This window comes from Marmota monax, unplaced genomic scaffold, assembly GCF_021218885.2.
Source record: "Marmota monax isolate L192 unplaced genomic scaffold, Marmota_monax_Labrador192_F-V1.1 WCK01_AAM20220418_F8-fsc00029, whole genome shotgun sequence".
Taxonomy (NCBI): Eukaryota; Metazoa; Chordata; class Mammalia; order Rodentia; family Sciuridae; genus Marmota; species Marmota monax.
In genome coordinates this window covers 783574-808809 of record NW_026693024.1, presented here as the reverse complement: position 1 = coordinate 808809, position 25236 = coordinate 783574, and the positions used below count along the sequence as shown (strand labels likewise).

The window sequence follows — 25236 nt, the reverse complement described above, 5'->3', positions numbered from 1 at the left end:
TATAAAAAAAGTCACCTTTTGTCTTTCTTTAGTGAAATGCTTTAATAATGGTAATTTTCTCTTTTGACCTGTGATGGATAGGAGGTTAATTGATGTTAAATGGATGCTTTGTTAATCCTTCATCAGCTACTAAATTGGTACAGGGGAACAGGTCAAGACTACACAAGGCCATGACCAGCTTGTTTTCTCAGAGGTTTATGGTTCCACCCCTCCCCCGCTCCTTCAAACCACACACCATTCCAGCAGTACATAGAGGAGACTCTCCTTTGTCCCCCTCCCCCTCCTCTTCCTCCCATCCCCTTATCCCTTCCTCCCTCCCTTTCTACCTTTCTGCTTCTGCCGAGTGACAGCTTGTAGATGTTGCGTGCGAGGCAGTTCAGCTGGCGCTGTGTGGTCTGAGTGTGTGGTCTCCATCTCAGCCGAGAGGTTGCTAACAGGGTGGATGAGAGAGAGCAATACTGTTTACTTTAATTTATTTCGGATGCCGGAATTGTGCCCAGGGTTTCTTCTAAGCTTGATTCCACAGCTAGCAGCTTCAATCCCTCACAGCTGTGGTGCAGTCTGAACTCTAGGCTGGCCTCTCCCGACAGGCACTTTCCATAGCATCTGCCTGTTTAATCCCTTGTGGTTCAGAAATGTTAATGGCACTGCTGAGTGCTGTGATTATTTTGCTTTCACTATGTCAAGATATATGGCCTTGCAGAAATTTCTTTTGAGATAGAACTAGAGAAATAAAGCAGAAATTGTAAGATAAGTGACAAAGTTTTGATGTATTTTTAGAAATTGTGAAAGCTATTATACAGAATTTGGATCAAATTAATCCAACTGTGCTCATGTAAAAGAATCTTGGAATTAGGTGACATCTGTCATTTTGAACAATTTAAATGAAATTAACCAATTTAAGCTGACAGCTGATTTCTTGACCTTTTTGGAAAATCCACATTGATTTTGGCATGCCCGTTTACTGTAGTTATTATATTTGTCAGCAGTGATATTGGTTTACTTCATCATAAAGATTTGGCAAGTTGAGACAAATGAACTTTGTTTTTATGTCATAATATAAATTTAGGACAGAATCTTTTTTTTAAAAAAATTCTTTCATTATGAATAGCTTAGTAATATTTTCATGATTTTCTTCCTTTCTCATTCCTGAACATTTTCGTTGAGATTGTCAAATATTTTGTTATTTGAATAAACATCGTTAGACTTTTAATATCAGTTGGGATTTGCCACTGTTTAGCTTCTTCACTTCTTTTTCTTCCAGGGTAGTCTTGCTGGAGTTGTGTTATTGATGCCTTGTCCAGAGAGTGCTAGAAAATCTGGGCTACTAACATCTTGATCTTCCAAAGGAGTCAATATATATATAACTAGTACTTCTGCTGCTTTTATTGTTTTGTTTTGTTATCTTTAGTCCTAAATTTCAAACATGAACTCAGTTCCATCTAGGAGAGGGTAAAGCCTTCTCTGTCTTTGCCTTTCTTAGTATTGGCCGAGATTTTCCTTTGTTTTATCTGACTTGGAATTTAGTAGTGTTGAATACTTTTTTTTTTTAATGCTATCATCTCATATTTCTTTTTTTTTTTTAAATTGAGGGGGTTGTATCTTTGGTGGTAACAATGTTAATCTAATGCTCACAAGAATTTTGAAACACTGTATATCCACAAAATTATGCAGCTATCATCTCTGTCTTAATTTCAGGACATTTCATTACTCCCACAGAAAACCCTGAACTCATTATCGATCCTTTTATATTCATCCTCCCTCCAGACAACCCTGATCTACTTTTTGTGTCTATGATTTTATTTATTCTGAACTTTCATTTAAGTGGAATTATAAAATATGTGCCTTTTATGTCAGTTATGGCAAAATGAAGTCATTACCCTATGATATTTACCTAAGAAGTAAAGATTCTCTTTCTATAAACAGAAAATATTGATAAATGATGGTTATAGTTAAATAATCATAAATAGAAATGATTTATTGTATTTGCATTTTGTATTGTATTTGTATTTATTGTACTTGTATTTTGGAAACTTGGAAGTGTGAAATGTTCTAGGCTTTGATAGAAGTGATAGAAATGACATGCACTTTAGGGGTAGCATAGTTGGTACCTGTTCCTAGCCTTTTCTGAGTTGACCAATGTCAGTGCTAATTGGTTGCATAAAATGTGATGTAGAACTAAACTAATAAAATCTGATTGAGCTGAATCCCTCTATTTCTACCTTACCCATTATTGGGTTGAATTCTCCAGGAATGAAGAATAAGCCTGAAAAGGATCAGGCTTTTGCTTATTGGGAACTTAACTGTTTTCCAGGGCAACTGATTCTCATGGAAATGTAGAGAAACTGTAGAACCACAGCAGATGGACAGCATTGTAAATGATAACATTTTCAAGTACATTTCTGTTGAAGACAAATTTATCTTCGAATAAAAAAAATAAAAACACCCTCTGAACATTTTATTATTTAAAACTGAAAATCAAGAATCTTTTTATATGTTCTTACCACTGACTTTTCCTCTTTTATATATGGATGTTTTAAATTTAAAAAGCAAACTAAACAGTTTTGGCTTAGTTCTTATAGGGATAAAGAATGGTTAAAAATAAATCTATAGAAAGATTTATGAAGGGGTAAAATTAATTGTAGTTTAAACATTTAAAATTTTTCCATGTTACAAGAAATACATATTGCCTCAAAGATCTACAACTATCAATTAGAATTTCTGATTTTTAGGTAATTTTGTACAGAAGTATTAATAGATTATTAATCTTTTCACCTTTTGGACCTTACCATTAAAGATCACATTTGAGCTTGAACCATTTTCACCCAAAGATGGTACATAGAAAAGGGATTATTCTGTTCAGATCTTTGTGGTTAATTTGGATTCATCTAATTCTTTTCTGTGGCATGTTCTGTATTGAGAATCAAGAGAAGCTGTCATGGTATATTTTAGAATGTAATTAGGGTATTCCCAGTTTCTGTGATAGTTTTGATGATAACTATTACGGCACAGATTTATTGGTTTAAGAAACTGTATGGGACATAGTACAGAATCAAGGAATAACATCTGTCCTGAAGGAGAAGAAATCTAGCTGACATCCCTTTGAAAGGCCATATCTCATGTTTTCTCATAGCTGGGCTTTCACATGGCCTTTGAGGTTTGTAGTTTTGTTATTGAGGAATCTAAAGAAGAGTCAAACTAGAGAGTTGATGTGTTCTGAGATCTGTGTAGCTCAACCACTAATTTACTGAGTGTCTGGCCCTGTGCTAGATGTTAGAGAAGCACACATAGGATGAGAGTCCTAGACATACCCACTGAGGATGACTTTGTCAAGGAGCTTGACACAGTAATTCTTTTTGTCACCCACCCACCTGTTTCTTTAATGTAGGGGATATTGTAGTTGTTATAATCCCTTTCTTAGATAATTAACTTGTAGGAGAAAGGAACAAGTCCAAAAACAAATAAGCAAGCAAACAAAAAACCATTATGAGGCAGAACTGCCAAGAGGAGTCATCATGTGGTCAGTGTTCCTAAGGAAGCTGTCTATTCACTGCCTTATACCCCCTTCCAGAAGGGCTGCTCCACATGGTGCTCTGGGATTAGAATTTTCTGTGCAGTATATAACCTATCTACATTTCTAAAAATTATATTCATTTCTAAAAATACTAAAATTTCTAAAAATTACATCCGTGCTGTTGACTCAGGGAAAACAGTACTTTTAGAAATTTATCTAAACACATTTTTTCCCTGATGCCTCTACCCTTTTACAGTCTTATTGTCTCAATGTTAGCCCCTTCTTAATGTTACACATCCTTCTCATCCTTTCTCTGTATTCATCAGGCATATATATTTGTATAATTTTTTTTTTTTAAATAGCATTGGTTGTATCCTGCTTCTAACACATCAACTAATTTTTTTGAGACTATGGAAAAAATGAACTTGGGCTGACTACAGAGTCCTTTGTAGACATACAAAACAAAATATTTGTGGAAGAAATGTGTTTGGAGTTTGCTTTAAAGTACCTTTTCAAAAATATGAAAAGGACTTGACGAGATGGGGTGGTTGAAATAGACGTAATGCTAAAAGCTGGTTGATGTAAACATGGAAGTTCACTATGCTAATCTTTCTTGTTGTTAAGTTTATGATTTCCATAATAGAAAGTTAAAAAAAAAAATCACTGGGAAAATCAGATCAGAATAGAACTAGAGCCTGACTTTGAATTGCAACTCTACTACTTATTAACTGTGAATTTGTTTACTTGTTTTTGTTTTGTTTTATTTTTGAGATGGCGTCTTGCTGAGTTGTCTAAGCTGGCCCCGAACTCCTGGGCTCAAGACATCTTGCTGCCTAGCCTCCTCAGTAGCTAAGCTAGAGGTGCATGCCATTACATCTCACTACCAGTTTCTTTCTTTCTTTCTTTCTTTTTTTCCCTTTTAGTTGTAAATAGACATAATAACTATTGATTTATTTTTTTATGTGTTGCTGAGGATCAAACCTAGTGCTGCACGCGTGCTAGGCAAGCGCTCTACCACTGAGCCACAACCCCAGCCCCACGCTGTTTCCAAGCTGTGTCCAAGCTGTTTAAGTGATTAATAAAATCACTTACCATTTTAGAATATTTCCTTCCAGAAGCTTCTACCTATTTCTTTGTGTCTCTATTGCCTTTCTCTCTCCTCTCCCCTCCCTCCCTCCTCTCTCTCTCTCTCTCTCTCTCTCCCTATATTATCCAACTGTCAACATTTGTGTCTTTTTTTCCCCCTAAGTTGTTATAAGTATTTTTTGGTCTTGCATATGTTTTTAATAACATTTCACTTACTGCATTAGTATTTCCTTGATTGGACCTTCACATTTTACCTACTTCATTTTCTAGTTGTTTTGGATGCCTCTCACCACTTGTTATAGAAAATTTCTATATCTGTTGGGATTCTTCATGCCTGATAATCACCAGGCTTGGGTTATTTGAATCATTGTTCACCTTTCAGGAATATGTGTCTTTGAAACATATTGGCAAATTCTTATTTTTCAGTGTTAGAATGATTTGTAACATAGAAACGCTACATAGATTCAGCAGACAGACATGATTGTCTTAAATATCTTGTGTTAATAGACAATATGGAATCTCAGTTTTTGTGTGTTTCTCTGATATTGATTTCTTTCACGTTTGCTTATTCCTTGCCTCTCCTTGATTGTGAATTGTCTACCCTGCCTTCTCTGTTTCTTTTCTTTTAGGGCCTTATATTTTTATTGAACTTTGTGAGGTGTCTATGTCTACTCATATTTTGTGATATTGAATATTTTCTCAAACTTCCTTTTTGCTTTTCAATTTTGGTTGTCTCTCTTTAAGTAACCTAAAGAAGATGTGCTTCTCTGTCCTCCTACTCTGAAAGCTGTAATATACATTTACTTTATGTTTGTCTAGGTCTTTTGGTTTAATTAAAATTATATTTGACTTTCAAATAACTAGAAATTCTTTAATTCTATGGATTTTTGGAGTAATTTGTGTTAGTCAGCTTTTCATTGCTGTGACAAAGTACATGAGGAGAAAAACAAAACAAGAAAAGATTTATTTTGGTCCATAGTTTCAGAGATTTTAGTCTATGGTTACATGGCCCCATTGTTGAAGGCTTGTGGTGAGGTAGAACATCATGGTGAGGAGGATGTGGTAGAGCAAAACTGCTCACTTTCTAGCAGTCAGGAAGCAGAGCTGGGGGTGGTGGGGAAGGAAGATGAAAGTGCTGGGAACAAAATAAACTCTTCAAAGGCATACCCCCAGGAGTTTCTTTCCTCTAACTCCAAAAGTTTCCATCACTTCCCAGTAGCACCACCAGCTGGGAACCAAGCCTTCAACACACTGTCTTTTGGGGGGCATTCCAGATCCAAACTATATCAGCAAGCAAGAAAATTATGCTTTTGACTATAACTGAAACATTTTGGGGATTGAGGTTAATATACAGAAAATAAGATGCTAAGAAAATAAAGCATTTGTTTGTTTGGAATGAAGTTATACTTAATTTTGGCTATACTGTGTCTAATAGTAAAAAAAAAAAAAGTGTTTCGAATTTTCCCATCATATGATGAAATGCCTTACTGTAGCTTTAAGGTACTTTGCCCATTTGATGCAGAGCCCATATACCAGATTCTTTGGAGATAATGGTGATTTCTTATGGTTGCTATGTTGGTTCCAGCCTCTTCTGCCCTGCTTCTTAATCAGGGTATGTGGCAAGAGTTCCATGTTTATTCTTGGCCTAAAATATTTTTTGTTTTAAGCCAGATTAAAACCATCTTGCTATATAGCCGTTCTTATCCAGCCTTCCAGAATGAAAGTACATTTAATGATTTATCTAGTTCCTGAGTGTACTTATAGTTAGCTTTTGATACATGACTAATACTAGTACTGTATGATCTCAGTATACCTCTGAAGTTAGTTGTTATTCCTATTTTCAGATGAGAAAATTGATAAGAGATTAAAGGGCCCTGATTATGTTGTATAGATAGGATTTGAATTTATGTCTTCTGACTCCAAAGTAAATGTTTCTTGCATCTCTTCAGAACTGAATAAGTTGGTTTGTGTGGCCAAAGTGGGGTGTTGGTGATACAAGTGTTCTTTACCTCATGTAAGCCATCTGATTTTGCAGTGATTAAAAAACTTGGTAGTGTTCTTAATGCCAGTTAGTATCTCTCACTTATGCTTTATGGTCCCACTGAAGAGCTGATCAGGGAGGTGGTAACTACACTTCTGAAAAACTTCCTTTGTGGTGCCCTACTTCCTTTTTTTTTTTCTCTCCAGTCCTAGGAATTGAACTCAAGCTTCAAGCATGCCAGTGCCAGGCAAATACTTTACACATGAAGGACAACATGAAGAGAGGGTGTGTGTGTGTGTGTGTGTAAGTGTGTGTGTGTTTGTGTTTATAAGCTCACCTGCTGAAGCCAAATTGCCAGGTGGGAATCCTGCTCTGCCAGAATTAGTAATGGAATAATAGGCAAAGTATTTAATGTGCCATTCTCATAGAGGAATTGTGAGGATTAAAAGTTATCACATGGGGCCCGGCGCCATGGTACATGCTTGTAATCCCAGAGGTTTAAGAGGCTGAGACAGGAGGATTACAATTTCAAAGCCAGCCTCAGCAAAAAGTGAGACACTAAACAACTCAGTGAGACCCGGTCTCTAAATAAAATATAAAAAATAGGACTGGGGATGTGACTCAGCGGTTGATTGCCCCTGAGTTCAATCCCTGGTACCCCCCAAAAAAGATATCACATGGTGAGACCATAGAAACATGTATGGATATAATAATGATTCAATAAGTAATATTGCTTTTATTATTGATTGGTGTCGAAGATTGGTTATCTGTTGATTAATGGCCACTTGTATCCTTCACTTAATATTTGTATTGTTTCTTTTTATCAATTGAAAATAACATTTTTCTGTTTCTTTGGCTTGGTGCTGGGGATTGAACCCAGGGCCTTGCATATGGTAAGTGCTCAACCACTGAACTATACCTACAGTCAGAAAAATGTTGTAAATAAAGGCATGAGCCCTGTTTATTCCTAAATGCATACCTCAAATTGTAACTCTGCAGTACACATGAAAACTTTAGCCTACTGAATAAGGAATTAAGATAACCAAAAAGTGTAGTGTGAGGATTTGGAGAATCACCATGAAAACATGTGCAGAGTCCCAAATTTCAGAAGTAATGGGTAATGTGATGCTAGGTTTTCTTCTTGTACTCTGGAAAAATGAGGGGTCAGGTATGCTGGATCTTCCTATCTGTGTTCTGTCATTAATCTGCCTTGGATAAATGACTATTTTGGCTTAAACTAGGATGTATTGATCAGGTTATAGCTCTCACAGCCTAGTCATTTTACATTCTTGTGAGAAAACTCTTGGCTATGAGCCCCTGTAAATATCAAAAAGAAGTTAACATACATCTAATCTATAATAGGGTGATAGGAAGAAGGGAGGGGCCAAAAGCAATACCAAAACACAGCTTGCAAACACTTCCTATAACTCTGCATACTGCATCTAGGACACATGGCTGTGAGGTGTTATTTCCAAAGCGGTGGGGAAGTCCTGTCCATTTGACCTTGCTGGTTGTAGCTCACGTGGCCTTTCTTTTAATCTGACACTCTCCACAGCCAACAGTTTTCCTTGGCAGACTGTCCACATTACTGGCATCCATAAATTCTCCATTCCACCTTTGGCTTCATCTTCACATATTCATGCATCACCCTCCCAGGGGCAGCCTGAAGAAACTCTAATGCTGCTACACTTTGCCTGGCCTCCTAGGCTGCTTTCCTTTGAAATCTTATTGGAAGTCTTCATGACCCCTTAATTTGAGCATCCTACATTCCTGCAAAACAAGCACCACCTGGATAATGCCAAGGTCTGCTGCCAGCTTGCCAGTATCTGGGTCCCCTGGAATCATAGCTGCAAGTGGCCTCAGAGTGCCTATGTTGCTCAGCATGGTGGAACAACTTCTTAGGCTTCCTTGTGCTAACAGGACACCTTGTAATCTCTTCTCTAAGGAATTTTCTCTTCTGTACCCTGAAGCCTGCAGTGGGTGTGGTCTTGTAAATACCTGAGAAGCCCTCCATTCTCTCTGTGCAAAATACTTAGCATCTTTTTAGGGATTGTTATCTCTTCAACAAGCACACCTTCCTTGGCCTCAGCTTTACATGCACTTTTCTGGCCAAACTGCAAGTTTAAAAAATATTTTAGCTCTGCTTTTTTGCTTCCAATTCTCACAGTAATCCTGGTTAAAAGCTTAAGCAATATCCACTCCACTGATGGAAAGCTGTGCTATCTTGGTATATCTTCTGCCAGATTAATTAGTGTCTTACTTTTAGATTCACCCACACACAAAATCTGAGGACACAGGCAAAATGTGGCCAGATTATTTGCCAGAATGCAACATGTGTGGTCTCATTTCCCTCAGAAGCCTCATAAACACAGTCTATTCCTATTGGTATTCTGGTGTTCACCCATAATCTGTGCTCATTATTCTAAAGCTTCTAACCTACATTTCCAAACCTTTCAAAATTCCTCCTGCTAACCAGTTCAGAAAAATGACCCCATTCTCAGTACCAGTTTATAATTAGAGTTTTTATCACAGTAACCATAATACCCAACAAGAACAGTTTAAATGCGGAAGTTTATTTGGGGCTCACAGTTTTGGAGATCTCAGACCATAGAGGTCCTACTCCATTGCTCTGAATTCAAGGTGAGGCAGCATATTATGGAGAATGCGCCCACCAGAGGAAAGCTGCTCAGCTCATGGTGGGATCAGAAAGCAGAGGGCAGGGAAGGAGCCATGGGGAAGATGTACCTTTCCAGGGCATGCCCTTAGTGACTCACCTTCTCCAGCCATATTCCACCTGCCTATAGTTACCTCAGTCCATTTAAACTAGGATTAGGATACATTATCTCTCTCACAATCCATTCATTTCACATTCTTCCGTTGATACAGAAACTTCCAAAGAAACAATGCTATTACTGTGACCAGATCCCCCCCTAGAATAATTAAGGAATTAAGAATTTCTAAATATATTTAGCTTTTTTCCTGCTTCTTTCCCACATTCAACCTTGAGACTTTCTTTATTTCGTGGAATTGACTTTCAGACCCAGGAATGGCTGAACATTGAAGTCCATTTTAAATGTTGCTCTCATTTTCTAAATATGGATTTTGGATTAAGGAAGTTATAGGAAGTTACTCTTACCAGCTCTTAATACTCTTTGGTCATTTTTTGACATCACACCTCCCTGTTTGGAGTTGTAGAGGGCTAATGCAGATATTGGAGTGAAAGGGCATCACAGCCAGAGGCTGGCCCTCAGAGTCTGCTTGTTCTTATTTTAGACAGGGAAAAAAATGGTCAGATTTTATAGATTAGAGTCTGGTTGTGCAGGATCTCCAAGAGTTAAATTTGGGGATACAGGAAAGACAGACTGAGTCTCAAAAGAGAAGCACCCAAGAACCATTGGAATGCAGGAAACATCCATGAGTAATTGAAATGCAAAACAAGCATTCATGAGCAATATGAATAGCTATGCCCTTGGCCTGATCATTTAACCTGTGCCCTTGCCTGCAAAAAGTAACATGAAGGTGATAAGCAAGTGCAGCAAAAACTGGCAGGAAATTGTATAACTCCTCCCTGGCTCACCCTCTAGCCCAGCTCCGAGCAAATGTCCCTTTATAAATATTAATAACCCACACCAAGGGGTTGCTTTCTTTCCCTCTGGAGATGGCCTTCGTTCTCCCTTGAATGTGTATTCCTTGCTTTACTCCCAAACCTTCTCACTCAAGATGGCTGGCATTCTCAGTTAAGTCTGTATTTCTTCATGTATTCTGATAAATGTCTCTCCCTTGAGATAATCCACATTCTCCTTTGAATGTTTATTTGCTTTCTTAAATAAATCAGTGGCTTTGACTGGTGTGTGCTGAACTTCTTTTCTTTTTTTTTGTCATGTATGCCTATGACCCTACTTGTTCTGGGTTGAGGCCCCCCTCTTTGGGAAGTCCTTCCGTGACATTCCTATGACCAAGGTAAACAAATAATTAAGGATGATCATCGTGGTGAGGCTGTGAGTTTAAGAGGGAGTGGAGTCTTTCTGGGCATATACTGAAATCTGGGCCCTGCTCTTTACTCTTGCCAATGGTAGTGTAGTCGCCCCAGAAGAGATAGTCTTATCCTAAACACCTAGATTTCTGGGCACATTGTAATCACTGGAGCACTGATTCATAACTAAAGGTGACTCCTGTTCCTTCAGAATGAGGTCATTTGGAATTGTCTGGAGATAGTTTTCATCATCACATTTGGAGGGGAGCTGCTAGCACTTGGTGAGTTGAGGGTAGGTATGTTGTTTAGCATTTTGCAATGCACAGGAGGATAGTATCCATCACAAAGAGTGGTCTGATCCAAACTCTGTGTTTTGGGCAGCTTTTTCTCCATTGTGACCAAAAGACCTGCGAAGAACAATTTTAGTAAGAAAAGTTTATTTGGCACTTAGTTTCAGAGTTCTTAGTCTATAGATGGCTGATTTCCTTGCTCTGGGCCTGAGTTGAGGCAGAGGGTATGATGAAGGAAAGCAACTCAGGACATGACAATCAGGAGAAAGAGAGCTCTTCTCACCGAGGATAAAATATATACCCCAAAGGCACACCCCCAGTGACCCACCTCCTCTAGCCACATCCTACCTGCCTATAGGTACTGCTCAGTTAATGTCTCTTCGTGGATGAATGCACTGATTAAGTTAAGCTCTCATAACTATGATTTCACCTGTAAATTTTCTTGCATTGTCTCACATGAACTTTTGGAAGACAACTAATATCTAAACTATAACACTGTGACTAGCGCAACAGTGGAGAACCCCAACCTTGGAGGAGGTTAACAAGAAGTTTGGGATTCTTCCTGACTTCAGCGAGGCTTAGATGAAGCTAGGAGCTTCTGGGCACCTCATGATTCCTCCATATGATTCCTGTTTTGTAGGAATGCTCAAGAACTGAATTGAACAAGATAAAACAGGAGGGTTAATGAAAACAGTGATCATCTAGAAGCAGTGCAGCAGTTTAGAAGCAACAAATAAGAAGGAAAAGACAATAGATGTACACGAGGCTGGCACCCTGACCTAATAAGAATCTGACATCAAGTCAGATATTAGTCTGATGTCAAGTGACTATAAAAAGCATGTCCATAAAACTCTGTAGTCTGAAGCAATAACCCAGAAACATACTCAGAACAGTCATCAGTGATCATGATAATTGCCATGAGTGAATTTTTTAAAGATAAATTTTGTTCCATATACTACTAGGAAGGCAAATATACATTAGAAAGGTCCCTGCCTCTACAAAACATTACAAGGCATACTAAAAGACTAAAAACACAGTTTGAAGAAATAGATCTAGGATTAGAACCACACGTAAATGTAGCAGGGATGTGAGAATTAGTAATGTAGGAATTTCAAACCACTCTGATTATGTGGAAAAATATAATGGGAAAAATACAAAGGGCTCTAATGGAAAAATTCAGATAACAGATAAGTAATATAAGTAGATGAGTGAAAACTTTAAGAAAAGAATAAATATAGTAGAAATAAAATCACAGAAATGAAGAATGCCTTTGATGGTCATTAAATTTGAAGGAGAAATAAAGACTTCCCCTAATGGGGGGGGTGGAAAGTTAAAATGATAAAAGTTTAGAGGAAAAGGAAATGATATAGGTCAGAAACTTGTTCCACATAAAGAGTAGTAGAGAAGGAATAAGAGACAGGACTTCTTGATTCTTTCCCTTGAGGTACTGGCACTATGCCCACTACCCAGAACCCCATCAACAATGCTAAATAATAAAGACACAGAGTATAATGCATTTTGACTATAAAAAAAATAAATTAGAACTTTTTTTTTTTTTTGACACACACTCAGCAGTGGGATACCATAGTGGGCATAGTGAGTTCTGTGGCTTATTCAAGGAAGAAATCTATCCCAAAGACTGGGCAAAATTGTAAATTAGCAATGAAAATATGATGAATGCTATCTTCTCCTCTGCTTTAAGATGTTAGTAGTGTATCTTGTTGTGTCTTATGTAAGAAGATATCTTGTAGTATTGTGATGCCAGTTTTCAAATTATTTTGAGAATAATCCTTCAAAATTATAAAGGAATTATTTCAATTATAAACATTATAAATTCTTTAAAACCCCCAAATTATTGTATTTTCACACTAAAAAATGAGAAGACTACTAAAAAATGAGAAGGTTTAATTTACCTTATTGATAAATATTAATTTCTAAATCCCACATAAACAAGAAGTCCTTTGGGGTTTCCTTCCTTTCTTTTTGAAAATTTTTTGTTTTTAAACCAAAAAGCACAGCACATGGCAGAGCAAATGGCTTATAAATGGCCCAAGAAACAAAAAAGAGGAAGATACTAGGGTCTCACAATCCCCCTTTGAGGTTACGTCCTCAGTGCCCTAAGGTTCTCTCATTGGACTGCATCTTTTAAAGGTCCACAGCACCTCCTAGTAGCACCACTCTGAGGACCTAGCCTTTATCACATGGGAGTTTGGGGGACATTTAACATTCAAACTGTAGAAGATGCTAGCCTGAACATAAAAATTGAAGACTTTGGTATCAATAGTCTGTTTACTTATGCAAAAAAGCTTTTATTTATTTTTATTGATTCTTTTTTTTTTAAATACGCGATGACAGTGGAATGCATTACAATCCTTATTACACATATAGAGCACAATTTTTCATATCTCTGTATATAAAGTATGTTCACGTTAATTTATGCCATTATACGTGTACTTTTTTTTTGCATTACAATTCTTAAAACACATATATACCACAATTTTTCATATCTCTGTTTGTATATAAGGTATATTGACACCCAATTCAAGTCTTCATACATGTACTTTGTATAATGATGACTGTCACATTCCACCATCCTTGCTAATCCCCTTCCCCCTCCCTTTCCCTCCTACCCCTCTTCCCTGTCTAGAATTAATCTAATCCTCCCATGCTCTCCCTTCCTACCCCACTATGAGTCAGAGAAAACATTGGCATTTGTTTTTTTGGGATTGGCTGACTTCACTTAGCATTATCTTCTCCAGCGCCATCCATTTACCTGCAAATGTCATGATTTTGTTCTTTTTTAATGCTGAGTAATATTCCATTGTGTATAAATGCACGTTTTTTTTTTTTTTTTATCCATTCACCCACTGAAGGACATCTTGGTTGGCTCCACAGTTTAGCTATTGTGAGTTATGCTGCTATAAACATTGATGTGGCTGTGTCCCTGTAGTATGCTGTTTTTAAGTCCTTTGGGTATAGTCCGAGAAGAGGAATAGCTTGGTCGAATGATGGTTCCATTCCCAGATTTCCAAGGAATCTCCATACTGCTTTCCAAATTGGCTGTATCAATTTGCAGTCCCACCAGAAATGTATGAAGTGTCCTTTTCCCCCACATCCTCGGCAGCACTTTTTGTTTGTCTTCATAAGAGCTGCCATTCTGACTGGAGTGAGATGATATCTTAGAGTAATTTTGATTAGCATTTCTCTGATTGCTAGAGATGATGAGCATTTTTTCATATATTTGTTGATTGATTGACTATCCTCTTCTGAGAACTGTCTGTTCAGGTCCTTGGCCCATTTATTGATTGGGTTAGTTGTTTTTTTGGTGCTTAGCTTCTTGAGTTCTTTATATATCCTAGAGATTAGTGCTCTATCTGATGTGTGAGAAGTACAAATTTGCTCCCAGAATATAGGCTCTCTGTTCACCTCACAGATTGTTTCTTTTGCTGAGAAAAAAAATCTTTTTAGTTTGAATCCATCCCATTTATTGATTCTTGTTTTTAATTCTTGTGCTATAGGGGTCTTATTAAGGAAGTCGGGGCCTAATCCCACATGATGAAGATTAGGGCCTACTTTTTCTTCTATTAGACACAGAGTCTCTGGTTCAATTCCTAGGTCCATGATCCATTTTGAGTTAAGTTTTGTGCATGGTGAGAGATAGGAGTTCAATTTCATTTTGTTGCATATGGATTTCTAATTTTCTCAGCACCATTTGTTGAAGATGCTATCTTTTCTCCAGTGCATGTTTTTGGCACTTTTGTCTAATATAAGATAATTGTAATTTTGTGGGTTAGTCTTTGTGTTCTCTGTTCTGTACCATTGGTCTACTGGCCTGTTTTGGTGCCAATGCCATGCTGTATTTGTTACTATTGCTCTGTAGTATAGTTTAAGGTCTGGCATAGCGAAACTACCTGCTTCGCTCTTCCTGCTTAGAATTGCTTTAGCTATTCTGGGTCTCTTATTTTTCTAGATGAATTTCATGTTTGCTTTTTCTATTTTTATGAGGAATGCCATTGGGATTTTGATTGGAATTGCATTAAACCTGTATAGTGCTTTTGGTAGTATGGTCATTTTGATAATATTAATTCTGCCAATCCATGAGCAAGGTAGATCTTTCTATCTTCTATGGTCTTTGAATTCTCTCTTTAGGGTTCTGTAGTTTTCATTGTATAGATCTTTCACCTCTTTTGTTAGTTGATTCCCAAATATCTTATTTTTTTGAGGATATTGTGAATGGGGTAGTTTTCCTCATTTCCTTCTCAGAGGATTTGTCACTGATATACAGAAATGCCTTTGATTTATGGGTGTTGATTTTGTATCCTGCTACTTTGCTGAATTCATTTACTAGTTCTAGACGTTTTTTGGTGGCGTTTTTTGGGTCTTCTAGGTATAGAATCATATCGTCAGCAAATAATTCTAGTTTAAGTTCTTCTTTTCCTATACTTATTCCTTTAATTTCTTTTGTCTGTCTAATTGCTCTGGCCAGTGTTTCAAGAACTATGTTGAATAGAAGTGGTGGAAGAGGGCATCCCTGTCTTGTTGCAGATTTTAGAGGGAATGCCTTCAATTTTTCTCCCTTTAGAATGATGTTGGCCCGAGGCTTAGCATAGATAGCCTTTACAGTATGGAGATATGTTCCTGTTATCCCTAGTTTTTCTAGTGTTTTGAACATAAAGGGGTGCTGTATTTTGTCAAATGCTTTTTCTGCATCTATTGAGATGATAATATGATTTTTATCTTTAAGTCTATTGATGTGATGAATTACATTTATTGATTAAATCACCGAATGTTGAACCAACCTTACATCCCTGGGATGAATCCCACTTTATTATGGTGCACAATCTTTTTGATATGCTTTTGTATTCGATTTGCCAGAATTTTATTGAGGATTTTTGCATCTATGTTCATTAGAGATATTGGTCTGAAGTTTTCTTTCTTTGAAGTGTCTTTGTCTGGTTTTGGAATCAGTGTGATATTGGCCTTATAGAATGAGTTTGGAAGTACTCCCTCTTTTTCTATTTCCTGAAATAAATTGAAGAGTATTGGTATTAGTTCTTGCAAACAAGCTTTTATGGCAGCCCTCTTTATGCTACTCCAGAATTATTAAAGGTCCAAAAGTACAATGGCTTTATGGTAGATGTGGAGAGCCTAGGAGTCATCACTGGATACTGCCTTTTAATGGGTAGAACATTGCATAAACAGGTGTAAGAGGATTACTTTTTATGTGTCTGTGGAATTCCTAATCTTTAACACCAGTGAGAGAGGCACTTTATTTATTTGGTTCTGGAGTTTGAATCTAGGGTGCTTTATCACTGAGATACATCATTAATGTTTTTATTTTTTGTGCTATGGTCTCCACTAAGTTGCCAGGGCTGTCCTTGAACTTGTACTTTTCTGCTTCAGCCTCCTGAGTTGCTAGGATTCCAGGCATGCTCTATCATGCCCAGCTCGAGAGATGCACTTTAGGGGAAATCCTGAGGGACCTATGGGCAAATATGGGCCATAAAGTAGAACTAAAGCTTTACATCAATTCACTTCCTGACTACCATGACCTCCAGCCTGACTGAGTTGATGCTGTGCATGGGCTATGAATGGAATGAGATTCAGGACTCATTTGTGGGCCAGGAATAAGATGAAGCCGGCTGTCAACTTTGGGACTGTGACACCTCAGCTGGAGTGGCCCACCACACCATGAAGCAACTGCCTTCTGCTGATCTTCAAAATTACTGCTGTCCTTCTTTACATTCAAGGTAGACCGTACAGTCTCTGTAGCCCTAAGCAACAAGCCTGCCATCCCTACCTTTATTTGGTTCTATAATAGGAAATTAGCATCTTTGGGAGGACTGGGAGTTAGGGTGGGAGGTCAACACCACAGACTTCCTGATAGTCCCTTCTTTGATCTAGAGATGAAGACTACCCAACCCCAGCAGTCTCCCAGCCCTGTGATTGTCCCTTCCACTCATAGCACCCTCAGCAGTGTTGGAGCCTCTGGTAATACCAGTTGTGCTCAAGGTTTATCTTTCAAAAGAAACCTCTTCCCTGCTGGACAACTCTGATCAGGACCAGTAGAACTTTCTGGAAGGTATGCCTCTAACTTTTTCCTCTCACAGCAATGACTAGCAGGGGGCCACCTTCATCCACAGACACTTTAGTAGTGAAGAAAAGCTCAATAGGTTTGGTATATAAAGATTCATTATTTCATTATTTCCTAAGGGTAAAGAGCACTATAAACTTCAGGAGATGTTTATAAGGACAAAGGGCTAATATTCTTATGAGAGACCTTAAACATCAACAAACATAAGCTTCATAAAAAGAGGCGAAGACCATGAAGGTAGAATTCGCGCACTTAAAATGCAGAATGAACCCATTTATTTTACCCATGACATTACTGTATATAAAATGAATTGTGCTGATGGGAGGTTGTGTTGTTAGAGCTTTCTACATGCCAGTTTGGTGGTAGTCAAATTTTAAATGTGTATCTTTAGTTCTCTTTGAATTTAATGCAAGGAAATAGTTGGGAAAATGGACAAAAATATTTTGTACAAAAATGTTCATTGTTTTGTGTTATTGTAGGAAAAAAATTGAAAATCATCTAAATGTCAGTTGTAGAATAAGTGATCATATAATAAAAAACCAAGTAGCCATGAAAATGACGTAAATTTGTGTTTTAACAACATGGAAGTATGCCCATTATCTATTTACGTGTAAAAATCAGGTTGTAATGTGTATGTCTAGTATGGTATAATTTTTTTTTTTTTTTTTTTTTTTTAATAAGAGAACACAATGTGTGTCCTGATTTGAAGAAGACAGTACTGGGTATAAGCCAAAAAAGATCAAAAAGGGCCTAGTTATGAGTGATGCTTTTAATTCTCCTCATACTATATAGAATTTTCATTAAGTTTATGCAATGGAAAACTATCCTTTTTATACCCAGAGTGGGAACAGTGAAGTTTTTTTGTAAGAGAGGCAGTAGAAGACAGGTGAGAACTGCCAGGGAGGCCCCCTTTGGTAGCTCTACACCAAAGGGGCCTGTAGGTAGGCGGAACCCAGTGCATGCTCTGCTAGAGGCAGGAGGGAGGGCGGGCAAGTGGGTGCACCTGGGGAACCGGAAAAGGGTGCAGCCGTAGGCGTCTCTCTTTGGAAAGCGCAGTGGCTACTCTCTTCACCCGGCAGCATGAAGTTTCGTGCCAAGATCACCAACAAGGGCTTTATAGAGCTCTTCATTCAGGTCAGTGGCACCATAGCAAAGCTGGCAAAGGTCTGCGTGCTCCGTGTGTGCCAAGACAAACTGTGCTTTGGTCCTACAGGCCCCAGGGCCACCCGAGAGGCCAGGCTGTGGTGCAAAGTGATGCGGGGAGCCTCCTTCTACCAGTTTAACATGGAAGGTGTTTCTGAAGAGCTCAATGAGATTTATCTAGAGCTGATATCAGAGCATTTGTACAGAGCTGTGAGAAGTGCAGGAAATGCTGCCTCCCTGAAAATCCAGCTGACCAACAAGCGTCGCCCCTGCCTCACAGTGGCGGTAGAGCTGGCATCACGCACTGGGCACACCCATGTGATGGTCCATGATCTACCTGTGAGGGTGCTTCCCAGAAGATGGTGGAAAGAGTACCCAGAGCCCAGTATTCAAGTCTCTGATGTGAGTGTTTATCTGCCAGCTTTGAAGACCCTGAAGAGCATTGTGGAAAGGATGGCCAACATGGGCGATAACGTGCTGGTGGAAGCAAATCTAAATGGTAAAATGAACTTGAGTATAGAAACTGATGTAGTATCTATTAAAAGTTATTTTAAAAATCTTGGAAATCCTTTAAAGTCTGCTCATAGCGTGCCCCAAGACAGAGACCCGGAGAGCATGGTGCAAGTGCGGGTAGAGAATAGGAAACTTCTGCAGTTTTTTGAGGGACAGCAGATAAATCCCACAACGGCCTTATGCAATATTTTGAGCAATACTCTTCTTCATCTTGTTTTGGTTCATGAAGATGTCTCTCTTCAGTATTTCATTCCTGCCTTATAAAAAATTCAACCAGCCTGGATTAAAAACAACAACAAAATCACAAAATTTAGGATCTCTTCATAATTGAAATAGACCTTGAGTTAATTCAATTGAGTCTGTACCCTCAGTGGATTATGAGGGTATATGTTTCATTGAGAGCTTCCTTTGCAAAATTGATATTAAAGACAATCATTGGTGAAATAGATGGAAAAGGGATTGTAACAAAATAAATGGAAATACCTCTAAATCCTAAAACAATTTTGTCATTATTATAAAATACTAATATGAAGAATGGTATTTTTCTCTTTTTAAAATAAAATAAACATTTTCTGAAAGACTTTGCTTAATCCAGAGAAGTCAGTATATTTAAAAATAAGGGTATTCATCCAGCATTTGTGTACATCACGTTCTTTGTAAGAAACTGTATTTTGTTAAAGGAGATATTAGTGTACAGTTGGCCCTTGAATGGTAACTGTGTGGGTCCACTTATATGCAGATTTTTTTTGTGTGTAGATTTGCAGCAATTTGAAAAATTCATAGAGGAGGTGCTTAGCCTAGAAATATATTAAAAAATGAGGAAGAAAATGTCACAAATACATAAAATATATGTAGATAAGTCTTTTATCTTTTAGCACCATAAAATATCCATGAATCTATTAGTTACAATGAATGAAAACTTACACGCATAAATACCATACATGGTCCCATTTGTAGTTGATAGAAATATAAAGCTGAAGTATTACAACTGTATAAAATCAACTCTAGTATATTTTGTATTACTGTAAATTTCATTTTAATCTCCTTTTTCTATTGGGAAGCTCAGAGTTATACACAGATTTTGTAGGGGTTGGCGCTCATCAGGGGTTGGCACTAATAACCCCCATATTGGTTAAATAGTCAACTGTATGTTATTTTTGGATGTATGATCTATATAGTTTGAATTGCTTTTTATTAGGTTTATTTTTCATATGTATTGTATTCATATAATGAATCAAGGAAATAGTTAAGTTTATGTGAACCAAGATGTTGCTTATATAACTTTTGGATAAACCAAGTTTCCATTTGCTCCCCCATAGTAATGAGCTCCACTTAGGAAATAATTCTTCATCCTTCATTATTTTGAGAAAAAGGAGAGGAGATTTAAAAGGTTGGTATATTGATGGAATAATATCACATAATTGGTCATATTCTTTTATATTAAATTTTAGTTTAATTTTTTTAGTAGCTTGCTCAGTAAGATCCTGTGTACCTTGGAAGTCTTTATTTTTGCATACTCAGTAAATTCCTGACTATATTTTAATCAGAAATGAATATTTACACATTAGTTTTGGTGGTAAGACAGTTAAATTTGTTTTGCTGGTTCCATCTGTGTTGTTATGGAAGGAACACAAACATTGGACCTAGTCAAGTCAATTGAGCCCATTAATGTCTAAGCTGTGAAAAAATTGTTAAAAAGCCACTAAAAAAATCCTCTTCTCTTATCAGAATTTTCATATACTTTAAACATGAAAGTGAAAAACAAATGTTTTAACATAGAAAATTCTAAGCTCTGAAGTTTTTTTTTCTGTTCTGTACCATAAACAGGACTTGCATTTATTTGTGGCATCTCTTCTTTCTTTTCTTGTTTTGGAGTGTTCAAGCTTTAGTTGTCATCTTTTATTTGACTGTTTCATCCTCTCTCCCCTCTGTTTTTCCATTAGACTGTCAGTCTCTCTTTCTGTTTCTTCCTTTTTATGTATTTAAAGAAACTGAGGGAAATGAGAAATCTCATGGTTTGTGAAGTTTAATTTGGTGAATTTTTATAATTTAGTAATTCATGAACAGAAAGTGTCTGTCAAAAGTTTTATAGCCTAGTCTATGCAGTGGAACTTTTGAAAAAGGGAAGGATAAGTTTTTTTTCAACTTGGGTTATTTACTAAGCTAGAGATAATTTGGTTATTTACTAAGCTAGATTATGGAAATAGCAAAAGGCCATCTAAATAGCTCTTGAAAGTTCACATCATTCTAATGGTAGTCAAAAAATTTTATAAATTATAAATTTAAAATAACAATGTTCTTATAGGTTTTTAATTTGTGAAAAGCTAAGAAGGGTTCATTTCCATATATATACATTAGTTATTGAGTTTAAATGCTTAATTCTATAAGACTCTATTAGAAACAGAAACCGAAAGATGCCTTAGAGATGATATCATCCAATCACCTTATTTGTAGTTGAGGAAACAGTTTCACAGAACATCTAAGTGACCAGGGGCGTTTGGCTAAGCCAAGATCTATTTTAGAAACCAGTCTCCAAACTCTTCATAGATCTTTATGTTTTGAGCTTATTCTATCAAGCCTTAAACAGTTTGGAAGTACTTATATTAAGATGAATCTATAGTACTTTGTGAATGTACCACTTACCTAAAAAGGCAAAATTACATTAAAACAATCTCAAATGTTTTTTGAAGAGTGTTGCCATATTGCTTTTGTTTGATGGTGTCTTTGTTTTTTCAGGGAGGAATGAAATTATTTGCCACAAAATGATACTTCTAGGTGGGTGCAGTGGTGCACGCATGTAATCTCAGTGGCTTGGGAAGCTGAGGCAGGAGGATTGCAAGTTCAAAGCCAGCCTCAGCAACTTCGTGAGGCCTTAAGCAATTTAGGGAGACCCTATCTCAAAAAATAAAATGGGTGGGGGATGTGGCTCAGTGGTTAAGCACCTCTGGGTCCAATCCCTGGTACCAAAAGAGAGAGTAAAAGATACTTATACAGAAAACAAGTCTCATATTAAAAAAAAAAAAAAAAAACCCAAGGCATCAGGTTTATAAATTATTTCAGCTTCTCTCATTTGTATCTTTCAGGGAGACACTACTACTGAGAAGCAAGGAAACACTGTGTCTTTTATGTTTCACTCTTATCTACAGAAAATAAATCATTGACAAAATGTATTAAAGTTCTTCTTTATATCCCAAAGTGGACATCTCAATATAAATATTATTGTCCTAGTAGATATCATTTGCTAAAAGCTGTAGTAAGCTTATCTACATAACAGACTTGTATTTCTTTTAATCGTTCTTGAGTGTATGTTTAGTATATGAATAGGTTACCAATATCAAAAGAAATCAGACAAGTGTCTGTTAGCTGATTCATTCCTATAAGGATGCTCCTAGTTCTGTTTATTCCAATTCAGGTCAGACAGTTGAAAAATACTTGGTAAATTAACATGATTCTCTTATGAGAGCAATAACAAATTATTTATTTGTGATTTTAATAAAAACATTACATTTAATAAAAACATTACCTCGAGTGTAGTATATTTTTAACTGGAAGAGTGTTGAGAAATCTCTATTATTAATTCCACAAATAAAAGTGCATACTTCGGCAGGCAGTGGCTACAACAGTATAAAAAAGCATATTCTTGTATTTCTAAATTAAATAGCTTACTGGTCTTCCTTAAAGTGTGATTTGTCCTTGGTTAAGGAAATAGGTGGTAAGGAAATAGATATTATTTTTGCATATGAACAGCTAGATTTTTACCTGCCTCCTGGTTTGTGTGTCTGGTATAGACCTATACTCTTCAAAGTAGATCACACTTTTTGAATCGTCACTCTCAGACATTATTATCATCATCATTATTATTTTCCCAGGTATTACTTTATTTTATTTGGATAAACTTTGAGGGTAAAGTAGTTAGGAATATGACCCTTGATAAATGACTGCAAATGGATTTTGAAAATTGAGAGTGAATTAGAAATGCTCTGTTAGTTTTTAGTTTTGCCTTGAGACCAGAGGTATTCTAATTTCACATCAGAATGAGCCAGAGCCACAGATTACTGAGAAACAGCCAAAGTTCTTATCTCATTTGTCATATATACAAAGGACCTCATGGTACACAAGGTAGTATAGAAGAGTGATATTAGACTCTTTGAATCAGGAAACCAAGGTCTGTTTTAAAGCTAATAAAGTGTGTGACTTTGTAAAGGTCATTTGACATCTCTGAGTTACATTTTCTTCAGATGACAAGACTAAATATTAATTGGATCAAGTCTCTTTCGACTCTGATTGTGTGCATACTAGCCTATACTCTTCTGTTAATCAAAACTGTCATTTTCAAAGATTGTTGTTAGTCTGATATTTCTAGTAATCACTAGTAATCATCTTTTCTATAATATTAATGTCACTGGAAATTATTGATAGTTGTCATACTACTGTTTCTCTGGAAACAAGGGGAACAGAGAATTTCTATTTGAAAATTTGGTTCTTTATATGGATTTCCAGTTTTCCCAGCACCATTTGTTGAAGATGCTATCCTCCCTCCATTGCATGCTTTTAGCTTCTTTATCAAATATAAGATAGTTGTAGCTTTGTGGATTAGTCTCTGTGTCCTCTATTCTGTACCATTGGTCCACCCTCCTGTTTTGGTACCAGTACCATGCTGTTTTTGTTACTGTTGCTCTGTAATATAGTTTTAAGTCTGGTATTGCTATACCGCCTGATTCGCACTTCCTGCTTAGAATTGCTCTTGCTATTCTGGGTCTTTTATTTTTCCATATGAATTTCATGATTGCTTTATCCATTTCTACAAGAAATGCCGTTGGGATTTTGATTGGCATTGCATTAAACCTATAGAGAACTTTTGGTAATATCGCCATTTTGATGATGTTAGTTCTGCCTATCCATGAACAGGGTATATTTTTCCATCTTCTAAGATCTTCTTCTACTTCTGTTTTTAGGGTTTTGTAGTTTTCATTGTATAAATCTTTCACCTCTTTTGTTAGGTTGATTCCCAAGTATTTTATTTTTTTTGAGGATATTGCGAATGGAGTGTTTTTCCTCATTTCCGTTTCAGAAGTTTTGTCGCTGATATACAGAAATGCCTTTGATTTATGCGTGTTGATTTTATATCCTGCCACTTTGCTGAATCCCCTCCTCTCGCCATGCACAAAAGTTAACTCAAAGTGGATCAAGGAGCTAGATATCAAATCAGAGACTCTGCGTCTGATAGAAGAAAAAGTTGGCGCCGATCTACATATTGTAGGGTCGGGCTCCAAATTCCTTAATAGGACACCCATAGCACAAAAGTTGATAACAAGAATCAACAAATGGGACTTACTTAAACTGAAAAGTTTTCTCTCAGCAAGAGAAACAATAAGAGAGGTAAATAGGGAGCCTACATCATGGGAACAAATTTTTACTCCTCACACTTCAGATAGAACCCTAATATCCAGAGTATACAAAGAACTCAAAAAATTAAACAATAAGAAAACAAATAACCCAATCAACAAATGGGCCAAAGACCTGAACAGACACTTCTCAGAGGAGGACATACAATCAATCAACAAGTACATGAAAAAATGCTCACCATCTCTAGCAGTCAGAGAAATGCAAATCAAAACCACCCTAAGATACCATCTCACTCCAGTAAGATTGGCAGTCATTATGAAGTCAAACAACAACAAGTGCTGGCGAGGATGTGGGGAAAAGGGTACTCTTGTACATTGCTGGTGGGACTGCAAACTGGTGCGGCCAATCTGGAAAGCAGTATGGAGATTCCTGGGAAAGCTGGAAATGGAACCACCATTTGACCCAGCTATTGCCCTTCTTGGACTATTCCCTGAAGACCTTAAAAGAGCATACTACAGGGATACTGCTACATCGATGTTCATAGCAGCACAATTCACAATTGCTAGACTGTGGAACCAACCCAGATGCCCTTCAATAGATGAATGGATAAAAAAAATGTGGCATTTATACACCATGGAGTATTACGCAGCATTAAAAAATGACAAAATCATAGAATTTGCAGGGAAATGGATGGCACTAGAGCAGATTATGCTTAGTGAAGCTAGCCAATCCCTAAAAAACAAATACCAAATGTCTTCTTTGATATAATGAGAGCAACTAAGAACAGAGCAGGGAGGAAGAGCAGGAAGAAAAGATTAACATTAAACAGATACATGAGGTGGGATGGAAAGGGAGAGAAAAGGGAAATTGCATGGTAATGGAGGAAGTCCCTCATTGTTATACAAAATTACATATAAGAGGTTGTGAGGGGAATGGGAAAATAAACAAGGAGAGAAATGAATTACAGTGGATGGGGTAGAGAGAGAAGATGGGAGGGGAGGGAGGGGGGATAGTAGAGGATAGGAAAGGTAACAGAATACAACAGTTACTAATAGGGCATTATGTAAAAATGTGGATGTGTAACCGATGTGATTCTGCAATCTGTATTTGGGGTAAAATTGGGAGTTCATAACCAACTTGAATCTAATGTATGAAATATGATGTGTCAATAGCTTTATAATGTTTTGAACAACCAATAAAAAAAAAAAAAAGGATTCACCCTTCTCTTAGCAAAGGCATGAATAAAACAAGAACTTATAACTTTAAAAAAAAAAAAAAAAAAAAGAAAATTTGGTT

At 37.0% G+C, this 25236-nt stretch overlaps 2 protein-coding genes across 8 annotated transcripts in view; both read left to right on the top strand.

Moving 5' to 3' along the window:
* On the top strand, window positions 1-24961 carry Hus1b (HUS1 checkpoint clamp component B). Its single transcript, XM_058582344.1, has one exon. The coding sequence runs from the start codon at window positions 18019-18021 to the stop codon at window positions 18856-18858; it is 840 nt and encodes a 279-aa protein (XP_058438327.1). The 5' UTR covers window positions 1-18018; the 3' UTR covers window positions 18859-24961.
* Exoc2 (exocyst complex component 2) overlaps window positions 1-25236 on the top strand; it is a 252744-nt gene that overhangs the window by 8364 nt on the left and 219144 nt on the right. The window lies entirely within an intron of this gene.

What these genes read in the sequence shown, in the direction of transcription:
- Hus1b (XM_058582344.1), top strand. Translation starts at nt 18,019, where the DNA reads ATGAAGTTTCGTGCCAAGATCACCAACAAGGGCTTTATAGAGCTCTTC.